The sequence below is a fragment of the Lutjanus erythropterus genome, chromosome 11, assembly GCF_056507025.1.
Source record: "Lutjanus erythropterus isolate fLutEry1 chromosome 11, fLutEry1.hap2, whole genome shotgun sequence".
Classification (NCBI taxonomy): Eukaryota; Metazoa; Chordata; class Actinopteri; order Lutjaniformes; family Lutjanidae; genus Lutjanus; species Lutjanus erythropterus.
In genome coordinates, this window is record NC_139327.1 from 37,027,122 (window position 1) to 37,038,991 (window position 11,870).

Below are 11,870 nucleotides of genomic sequence, written 5' to 3' on the forward strand. Positions count from 1 at the left end.
ACAACGAATCAGAGCAACAAAAGGTGAATCTTGGTTTATATTCGATCAGCACTACCTAGTTTGACAGTTTTATCTGAGTTTATTGAGCCTGGTGGGTTCACAATTCACAATTTCATTTAGCAGGCAGTTTTTCCTTTGTATGTTTAATACATACTGCACCTGTACTTATGAAGCACATACTGTTGTGTGCAATATGCACATAATTGGGACATGCTAATTCCTCTTTAAGCTTTGTGCTTGGAACATACATCTGTCACAGAGGTCCGTGGGTCAGAATAGCTAGAAAAGCGTGCTGGCTTGCATACTGCAAAATCTAACCGGATGTAGGACATCCTGGTATTTTGGTGTATGTGCACTTCATATACTATGCATTGGGACATAATAAGTCTTTTTCTGGTATACTATATAGTATGGTAGTATGAATACTAGAACACACCACTAGATTAGTTATATTCCTCTGTCAATCACTGAATCAAACCCATTTGTAAACAACAAAACATTTGTGACTGGCCTGAAGAGATCTGGAACTGTGCTGCAAAAACTTCCTAAGTTGCAGATCCTTTCTTAAGCGTTTGGTAACCATGGTAATTAGGGTTAGGACCTGATTAAGGAAAGAAGCCAGGATGAAGAATTCCTGAATCAATGTTCCGATCCTTACTGAAAACAGGAAATGTTTATTACACAAGTATCCTAACTTCTCAAAATCTGAAATAAACTTTAACCATTAAGCTGTCCTAACTTTCACTTTTCCGGTAGATAACAGTACTGCAAGCAATGTTGTTTAATCCATGTGGCTTCTTGTTTATTGCATCTACACAACGGATGCCAGATACGGTGCATCCGTTATCTCAGCCCACTCGCTTTCTTTTATCTCCCATGTTAGTGTTGTTGTGAATTTCTCCAAAAAAACATCTTTGGATTTCTCTACAAATGTTACCAACACCTCTAACTCATCTGTTAAGTTCCTATAGTTGTTTTTGTTCCATTTATTGCATGTTTCAATGTATGTTTCAGTATGTATCACTGGGGAAAAAATTGTTATTAAGTTGTTAAACTGACACAAAAGCAATGTTGGATTGAGTTTTCTCAAAAAAAAAAAAAGACATAAAACAGGTATTTTCTGTAAAACATCCCATGGCTGGTGGAAAAGTCTGAAAAGTGTGATGGCTGGTTCCTTGCAGAGGAAATAAGCTGTAGTCAAACAACCGTTATGTTCCCAATAAAAGTCTAAATACTCTATTTCTGGCCAAGCTTCAGCGCTATGAGGACATGATATATTTAATAAAGATGAAGAAGAAGTGAGTTTCTGGACATACTGAGCATGTGGGTCAAGGATGGATTAAGAAGTGTATTAAGCTGAAGGAGTGCTTTGAGAAGTTTCAGCGGATGTTTGGATACTTTTTGACACTTATTTGGCACTACTTGGTGTCACCTGCTGTGAATCAAAGCTGACTACTGCTGCAGCTTTCCGTGAGGCAGCAAGCAAAGAATCCTAAACTGCAAATTCCTGGAGCTAAAATGCTTGAGGGCAACAGAACAGCAGCGAACTAGTTGTGGAAAAAGTACAGCCAAATAAATGTAAATAGGGATGCTGCTGAAGCAAAAGCCTTCTTGTCCCTGACTGCTGCCTTCCCTGGGTAAATACATCTTTAAAAAACAAAATGTATGAATGCTGTTCATTTGTATTCTATTTTATCTAATGCATCAGTGGGAGACATTGTGTATGAATGAGACTGCAGCTCATTCTGTTTGTATTTAATCCACTCTGATCTTATTCTGATGGTTTAAGCACTGTGAAGCACACAGAAACCAACAAGGGGAACAAAATATCCGCTACAAATGTCTCTAACAAGACATATGTGGGAAAAGGCTGAATGGGATAAGGGTATTGATTTTTATCTACTTCAGTGAAGCCATAACAGCCCACAGGGAGCACTCAAACACAGAACACAAACACACATATTGTTTCTTCCTTTTTTCTCATTTGTCCTCTGCTCCATTTGTCTTCTGCTATTAAAAGTTTACAAGCAAAAACCAGAACAGAAGATGAATGCTCGAAGCCTTTTTTCCAGCTGTGTAAAAGAGGTTCTGGGTTAATAATAGAATCTAATGCATGACAAATGTTGGCGCTGCCTGGTGATAGATTGGCAGCGTCGCCAGTGTGTTTCGCTGACAATGAAAAAGTGGCACATTAAAGGGTTAGTCTGGATGCTTTTGAAGTTGGATTGAATGAGGTACTTCTCCATAGTCAGTGTATTACCTATGTAGTTGGGTGTTGGCTCACAGTTTGGAGAAGTACAAGGAGTAACAGTGTAGGAAGCTAAGCAAAGAACAGCTGTGGACAGGGTCAGCAGTATTTAAGTCACCTAAAAAACAATATCAGTTTAAGTTTGTGATATAGTTTCAGAATATTTTCAAAGATTGAGTGTCTGTGTTGTTGTGTGACTTCTATCTTTTATTGTGTTAGTTTGGAACTGAACTAAACAGTATAACAAGATCAGAAACGTCTGTGAGGTGAAATTACTGTTTTCGGAGTCTGGTGGCTTTGACAGCAGTGATAAAACAGTTTCATTTCCCTGTCGGAGAAAGGCTGTTTGATGGCAATATAAAGCAATGAAAATATAGCGTACACGATATTAATTTTTTTAACTTGTCTAAAATATGTTTTGCTGCTGGCCCTGTCCACAGCAGTACATTGTTTAGCTTCCTATACAGTGCTTCTCAAAACCACTTAGACCACTTAAAAAAATCCAGTATCACTCTCTGAGGTAATGTGAAGCCCTGACAAAACATACCAAAACATTTATTGAAACAGAAAATGATTGGGTAACACCTATGGCACACCCGCCAAACAAGAGAAAACATATCTCAAAGCCCACTGCACACTTTAGTGCACCGTTTTGAAGGAATGTGCCTTTCAATCTGGAAACCGTAGCAAAACGCTGTGCACTGTTTTCAGACTGAACGTGCCTCAGGTGTTAAACCAGTTTCCTTTTCCACAACATCATCTAAGCCCTATGACACAGATGTTTGTGTTAACTCCAGTGTATAAACTTTGCAATGTGCCAAAAATTGCAAGAGTCTGAAACGACAAACAAATATAGACACCTCAAGTGCCAAACTCCTTTTTTCAAGATAATTAAATGCTACATGAATAAAATGTGTGTGTGTGTGTGTGTGTGTGTGTGTGTGTGTGTGTGTGTGTGTGTGTGTGTGTGTGTGTGTGTGTGTGTGTGTGTGTGATTGGTGACAGGTGTGCTGGAGTCAGAGCAGAGCCCCACCAGATGCAACTCATTCCATAATCAAGACTTCTACAAATACCCAGCCCTGCCACATCCACTCTTTCAGATCGTAGTCTCTACATCAATTAGTCTAAGCTTCCAGACTTTTTGTTGCCAACATGTCTCTAATTGTCCCGTTGATGTCTGGTGTCTTTACCCTGATGCCGTTTTCCCTTTTCTGCCCACTTCTGCCTGCTCAGGCTCCAGTCCCTGTCTCTTAACCCCCTTTGCCCCAGCCTCAGTTGCTAATTCCCAGCTCTCAGCCCTGTTTTCCAGCTACCTGCCTGAGCTTCCCCTGGCAGCCATCGTACAGAAGTGAGGCCTAGCGACGCCACTAGGTAGATCTACAAAGCCATCCAGAGGCAATGCAACCCTGGATGATGAGGCTGATTTTACACAGGTCTTGTGTAAACCAATTATTGAGCATTTCCTCCAAACTAAACACTTTAATAACCCTTCAGAGTGTCATATTTTTCTGATCGCAGAGGGCAGGATAACATCATTTGTCAGTGCCCTCCATAGCCATCACAAATCAGTTGTAAAAATTAACTGCATTTCCTGATCTGACACTTCTGTGGTTAAGTTAAGACACAAGCTTTTATCAAACACTTCACATACGCTGGTCGCAGTGGGCTGCCATGCAAGCTGCTGGCCTGACCGTCGGGAGTAATTTGGGGCTCAATGTTTTGCCCAAGATCACTTTATCATGTGGAGAAGACGAGCCAGGATCGAACAGCCAATCTTGCAGTTAGTGGACGACCCGCTCCACCTCCTCCCTGCTAACTACTTTGAAGTGGAACAGACTTTGTACCCCTTTAACAGCATCAGCTAAGCCAGTATTAAACTAACAACCTACCAGGAAGATCCTCCTCCCTCCATATGTCTAAACCACAAACTGAACCAAATTAACCACTCACCACTGCACACTGAAACAGATAAATGTGATTATGATCTCACTCTCTCAGAATATTCATCTTGAACCCACAAATAAAGAGATTTTATATAATTTGTCCTTATGATGTTGAAGTCTGGAGGGATATTAAAGGCAATCTATGCAAAATGTTCTCTCAGGATTATATCAAATGGAACTTTGTCTCACAATCACAAAGCACCTGAATTTTTCATTTAAATTCTTACAATATACAACACCGCCACAAAGGCACTCTTGGGGATAAATGACTAAGAACTGGGGGAAATGAATAAATCAACTGAAACACTAAAGCAAGTCTGCAGTATTACTGATTTTCAAAGTGACAGTGATGAATGCTTTCTTCTTCAAAATGTTATCTCAACAAACAAAGCATAACTAGACCTACACTTCGCTGTCCAGTAAATTAACCAGTCAGTCAGTTAGTCGTCCTTATGATGAAGTCTAATAAAGTTTTCTCGTCTTCTGTCATCTGCTCTGTTAAAACAATGAGAAACTGAGAAATCTAAGAAAAGTGGTGGTGAACCTTTGAGAAAGATCACATCCTGACTCTCACACTAACTTTGTCATTTACACCATACACAGGACAAGTGCACAACAGCAGGGGCGTGTCATATCATATTATTCATGATATATCATCATGTTTTTCATCGAAAAAATCATATTGTGAAATTGGCAAACAACCTATTTTGTCGACATGAAATCAGTCTGTCAACAAGTTGTAATACTGCCTATTACTCCCAAAATGACATTACTGGAGAGTAACGGCAGTGACGGGCTTACCGGACCTTAACGACGTTAAGTAGGTCACTTGACATAACTAATGTGACATTACGCCCATGCTTATAACTCTGTGCTTCCTTAGAGGCCAACTTTCTAGCTCCTTGTGTTTCTCCTGTCATACTTACTATGCCAACTAGAGGTCACAACCTAACAACAACCGGACATATTAGTCGCAATAAGCTGCTTGCATATTCGACCAACATGCACATTTCTCTGGTGAGGACACGCTGAGCAAAAGTTCTGAGTTACTGTAATTAAATAAACACACTATAAACAAATGTGAGTATATTTGGGGGCCGCAGGGGCGGCTGTGGTTCATCCACTAATTGGTGGTTTGATCTCTGACTCCATAAATCTGCATGTCTAAGAGTCCTTTATTTATTTATGTTATTTACTTATCAGGGACAATGCATATTAAACATTTCTGTAATAATGCCATGCATAGCCAAAAACTAGTTTTCATCCATAGTACCTGGCCAGATGTAAAGTAGGCAACATAAAAAAAATATTAAAAGTAAAAAAAAAACAAGTTATAGCAATTACCATAATTACGGTAAAAGCAAAAGGCAGACAGCAACGAAAGCAGAGTGAATCACAGCACAACAACAAACAAATACAAGCAAGGACAGACATGAGGATAAAGAAATTAAAAATAACTTTGCAAAGATGCAGAGGAGCAAAGACGGACACTGGAAAATACAGAGTGACAGCAAAGAGAGTAGCACGAACAGCAGGATGACAGTAGCACTAGTAATGTGGGCAAGATATGAACCCCAAATTACCACCAATGGCTGGTGTGTGTGTGTGTGTGTGTGTGTGATTGTGTGTGTGTGTGTGTGTGTGTGTGTGTGTGTGTGTGTGTGTGTGTGTGTGTGTGTGTGTGTGTGTGTGTGTGTGTGTGTGATTGTGTTTGTGTGATTGTGTGTGTGTGATTGTGTGTGTGTGTGATTGTGTGTGTGATTGTGTTTGTGTGATTGTGTGTGTGTGTGATTGTGTGTGTGATTGTGTTTGTGTGATTGTGTGTGTGTGTGTGTGTGTGTGATTGTGTGTGTGTGTGTGTGATTGTGTGAGCAAACGGGTGAATGTAACTAGTAGTTGTAAAAGCGCTCTGGGTAGTCGATGGACTAGAAAAGGGCTATATAAATGCAAATCCATTTACCATATTGCACACAATGAATGAAATTGCTCATCCTCACTAAAACTGTGTGTGTGTGTCTGACTCAGTGGATGCAGCGGATCCCTCAGACAAATTGAAATTTTACCATTTTCAGCTCATTTAAAGTGGAGATGTGGCTGTTTCACACTTTGTGAATCAGATCTGGAGCTACGGGTGGCTCACAGTGTAAACAGACACCTGACGGCAACTTGATGGTGGTGATGATGTCAATGATCCTCTAGATGTGATGTGGCGTGTTTTAAGAATAATTATCTGAGCAAAATGTTTAATATGAGCATTTTTTCGACTGTAGGAGGCACCTAACACATCCAGCAGTAATTACGTAAAGTACTTCAGCATGATTTATTCAGACTAGCTCTTAGCTTTCTTATCAGCTGAAGATTCATTCATCACAAAAATCATTACTGATTGATTATACTGGCTGCAGCTTCCCCAGTGTGACTTAAACTGTTTTACTCTGTTTTATCTTTTAGTTGATCAGACAAAATAAGCAGTTTCAAAGACATCACTTTATGATCTGATCATGTCTTGGTTGTTTCTCATTCATCTTCATATTTCATACCGAAAGATCAATTGTGCTAATAACCAGGGGCAGCCTCAGTTGTTCCCCATGGCAACGGCTGCAGATCAGATGCTGAGAGGTTTTAACACCAATTAAAACACGATCACTAAACGAAACCGTCCACAGCTGCTTATCAAAGGAGAATCACACATGCTGAATGCAGCGCACCTAACTGCCACCCTGTCTGGAGCAGAGATCAGTAACACCGAGCAGCAAATAAAACCAGCGGCTCACATTACTGCACAGCAGATGAGCATCTAACCTCTTAACATTCAGTGCCTCTTCATCTGTCTTAAGGAGCTGCTGGAAATCTTTACAATTACTGCTACTGTATGTTCATAACGAGATCAGACCATATCTCACCCATACTGTCTGACACATCTCTCTACATGCAATAATTCTTTCAACAGTATCTGACTGTGTCTCCCGATTTGGTCTCTCACCACAAAGGAAATCACTGAATCAATAGCAGGACTATACAATGGAGCCTTTAAAATCCATGGCAACCTTCCCCCTTGCATGACCTTTCAGAACTATGCAAATAATGAAGATGTTAAACTGGATTTTCAGATCCAGATCAAAACAATAACTCATTTACTGATCTGGTTCCAATACGCAACCCCAGACAGGAATGCATCAGTAGATACATTTTACATGCACTCGTTCTGGCTTACAGATACATGCTTGGATAATTTTTCCACACATACAGGATCTCATTCCAGATTTCGGTGTGTTACATTAGAACAATAACCTCTGTATGACAATAACCACACATACAACCGCTGATTTAAAAGAGAAATCTGTAATATACTTATTTATAACTTGTGTTATTGTTTGCCAGTTTCATGTTAGAGTTAAAATTAATGCTGAATGTTTGCTGAATGATTGTCTGTGTATGAGTCGTAAGAAATCAATAATAATCATTTAGAAGGAGTAGATGTTTATAACAGTTAAATTAAGCAGTAATATAATAGAATCTGTCAAGCAGTCACTCAAGTCCAACTCCAGAGTGTATTTTCAGAGCAGTGGGCTTTTGTTTTCAGGGTAACGGGCTGAACTAAATATTGACAAACTAACTTTCAGTGTAGGACTTGTCATCATTTATTATTGCAGTGTTGCACTTGTCTGGCACTCCTGCAGCCTGCCTGAGCCTCCTCAAGTCTGAGGAGGAGAGCTGTTGTTTTTTTTCTTATGTGCTGCAGAACAGAAACCTGCTGTAAAACCAGTTTTAACTATAACAGATTTTACCATCTCCCATGTTACTTTTAGCCTTTTGAGTGTAATAATGAGAAGGAATTTAAATGAAAATTCCCAGAATTAGATCATAATCTTAAACCGTGTCCCCTGACTGGACATTTGCGTGTTTTATCACTTTAGTTTTGCCTGTCTTGCCTGTTCTTCTGAAGTCTTTGCGCTCTCCGTGGTGCTGAACCCGAGCAGTGGCTTTAACGAGGCGCTCTTTGTAATTCTGAACCAGAGTATGACTGGAACTACCAGGGCGCTCTCCATGGTGCTGAATCTGAACTGGTGCTGAACGCGTGTACTTCACAGACACACTCTACTATCTTTTAAATTAATGAACTGATTTCTGGTTCTGTCACTGCTGAAGTCGCCCGCATGAGTTGTTTCAGATTTTTCGACTCCTGAGCGGCGCAGGGTTCTTTGAATTGAAGAAAATGAGGAGGCGCTCGATAAAAATGCGACACGTCTTTGTTCTCCCTGAAGTAACAAAGACTTCGGTGGGAAAAACAACAACGACGCGCGGAGTTTTATAACCGAGCTCTTCTTACCTGTATGGAGAGGATGCCGCCCGGTCCGTCCGCTGTGCCGGGCGAGTTGTCGAACACTCGGTCCCGGTACAAAGACCACAGCCCGACGTTTGGGAGGAACAGAAGAGCCGCTATGAGCAGCCCGGCGAACTGCAGCAGCCTCTTCTCTCTCCGCCTCATCTCTCCGGGAGAAAAAACGCACGGTGGCAACTAGCGAGTCCAGACTACAACCGCTTCTCCAAGCGGAGACAACTTTCACTCTGACTGTGGGGACGCACTGCTTTTCAAGACAGCTGATATACCCTAACAGACGCGACATCCGGTCATGACTTTCAAAATAAAACCCCCTTAGCCTGTAACGTTGCGTTTGACTTTTTTTTTTTTGTACAATCAAACAGTAAGTAGCATGTTTCCTGTAAACACAGAGCGTTTGGTAAAGGTTAAACTGACGCTATATTCAGTCAAGAAAACTTTAAACACTGGAGTCTAGTTTCACAATTAAAAATTGAGAATTCACAGCATGCTCATGGAATTACATACATATGGAAAATATTCCCAACGGTTGAAGGATTTCCTTTGCATTCATAATGTCATATTAAAGTTAATTCTACGATTTTGAATCAAAATTTTATTAGACACGGTTTGTTTTTTGTTCTCTTTTTTCCCCAATATGCAAAACATGAACAATACCAGCATTAAAACACGATGTACATGATGCAAACAGCAATGGGTTCAAATGAAATATAAAACCATGACTAAAAAAATGAAGAAAAAGGCAAGAAAAACGTATTGATATAGCACATTTTATTCCAGATGGAAGCACAATGTGCTACACCGAGCATGAGTCATGAAAGTTGCAGCCACATGAACTGGATGTGGATAGTGTAAAGATAAAACATTACACACAAGTAAACAGATACATAAATAATACACAAGTTAAAACCGTTTAGAATATAATAACAATAGTATACAGTGTATTAAGACAGCAACTGGCCAATAAAAAATAATTAAAACCATTTAAAAATAAAAATAAAATAAGAAAGATCAACAGCTGGCCAATAAATCTAAAAAAAGATGTATGAGAACTACAATGTGGATATAATATGGGTACTGATAGTGTGAACAGCTGTACTTTGTTAATGGGCCTGGTCATGTTTTAAAAGTTACCGATTCACCACAACCACTAACATAAATTTAATCAATCAAAGAAAATCTGTAGTACAGAAAAAGCTAAATCCATCTCGCAACTAAACAATGACAGAACACAATACAGCAGACAGCTTTCCTTCAAAATGTCTATTCAAACTCAGCTGTAGTTATAAGCCAGTTGTCCCTGAATGCTGTGAAATGAGAGCTTAGCTGGTGTCAAAACAATCCACCAAATTATACAGTGTGCACTCGCTCTGTGCACCGTGTGTGATTAGCCAGTGGGAAGTCACAAAGAAAGTGTCTACCTCACAGTTTGGAAGGACCCATGCTGTTAGTTCAGGTTCTGCACAGCTCCCATTCTGTGGTAATTTATCACTGCTTGGCACTGCTCTGGGACTGAGATGTTTTTTTTTCTTTTTAAAGTCATATAAATACCTCTTTTCGCTTAAGTAAATTTTCATTTTTTAAGACGTTCTCCATATTTATAGGTACATTTAAGTATTTGGCCACTACACTGTCAGTTTCATTATTTGTTTTTCGAGTATTTTGATTTATACTGTTCTGCTCAAAGACTTCCTGTTCCTCCTCTCCTGCTAATGCCAGAATTGATACTTTTGTTTTGAAGGTTAAATCGCTAAACTTCCTGTGGTTTTCTTATTACCATCATCAAGCTTGATGCAGTTTCTCATTTCGACAGAAGGAAAAACAAACTTTGACACTGTTCAGTTTAAGCACTCACTAAATTCAGAAAACACTTTTGTCCTGCTGCTAACAAAAAACAAACGTTGAGATACCAGTTAGGTGAAGGTTCGTAACTATTAGTAAACAAAGAAGTAAATAATTGTTCTGTGTTTGAAGAAGTCTGTTTTCCCTTGATTTTTGCATAGACATTAAAGGAATAGTTCACTCAAAAATGAGAATTCAGTCATTATCTACTCACCCTCATGCCGACTGAAAGTCAGGTTTAGTTTATTTAGTCCAGAAAACACTGCTGAGAAATGTAAATGTGGTGCTTTTAATAAAAAAAAAATGCTACCCCTTTTACATGTATTTGTTCACAGGCCAATCTTGACAGGCCCAAAATGGTAGCAATGTTAACATACAATCCAAATGCAAATGCAGCATTCATGTATATATGTCAATGTCATGTTAATGTCATGTCTGACCACACCCAACAGAGGTCAAACAAACTGAAAACTTGACAGCGAAACACTGATTTTCCCAGTCAGGTCTTTAAAGGAGAATCTAGACCAGACCAGTGGTGACAGTCATTTTGTTGCTGCTGTTGCTTAACAGTATGAGTCACTGTTCTCATCTCGGAGTCTTTTTGTATTCGCTCATTTCTTTTGTGTCTTAATAGAAAGCCGAAACACTTCTCAGATATCTGTTCATGCGTCCGTGTGGAGCATTTTGTTACATTTCTCTCAGCCCTCCTCCACTGCCTCGCTCCCCCTTCTCTTATGCAATGTTTCTCAAGGCTACACTTGCAGATAGAGACAGAATATAATTACTGCATTATAAAGTGCACTGTCACTGTGATCCTCACTTCTTACTTAATTAACACCACTGACTCTTGACTCTGTACTCTGACTGAGGGCTTTTGTCACCTATTATTTCAGCTAAAAACTGTGGAGAAGGCAAGTGTCTGTACTGCTGCAGTGCCCTTGAAAAAGAAATTTGGTCTGTGATCATACAGGGATGTAACATGTATTCAGTGGACCCTGTACCTCTCAGTTCATCCTTTCTCCTACACACCCAAACAACCAGATCAAAAATTAAACACATGCACCTGTAGTATTGGGTCACCGGCAAAGATATTTGCTTTATAGGTGACCCTATAAGGCCATTTTCTCCTGTGTCAGCATAACAGCCCGAACCTAAACACTGCAACTTGTGCAAAAAACTGCAGCCAGGATGCTAACTAAAACCAACTGCACATCTCACCTTCACTGGCACCTTGTCAAGTATTGAATCGTTTTAAGATACTAGTTACCATATCCAAGGCCCTACATGGTCTTGCCCCTTCATATATATCCAGACTTTTGCATCCCTATTCCACCTCTCAGCCACCCAGATCGTCCAATCAGTGTCTCTTATTTAAACTCTTTACAGGTACATTACCACCATCTGCTGGACTGCACTGTGTAGCAGCAGCTGTAGTTAATTATGTAACCACGTTGCTTCCCCCAAATTAATTTCTTAATGTTACATTTTGCTTTCT

General features: G+C 39.7%; 1 protein-coding gene across 1 annotated transcript in view; it reads right to left on the bottom strand.

Moving 5' to 3' along the window:
- LOC146319448 (polypeptide N-acetylgalactosaminyltransferase 10-like) overlaps positions 1-8,795 on the bottom strand; it is a 96,705-nt gene extending 87,910 nt beyond the window's left edge. The window contains exon 1 of the mRNA XM_084730044.1: positions 8,522-8,795. Within this exon, the coding sequence (XP_084586170.1) occupies positions 8,522-8,680 (159 nt within the window). The 5' untranslated portion in view covers positions 8,681-8,795. The remainder of the gene's footprint in view (positions 1-8,521) is intronic.
- Positions 8,796-11,870: the final 3,075 nt, after the last annotated feature.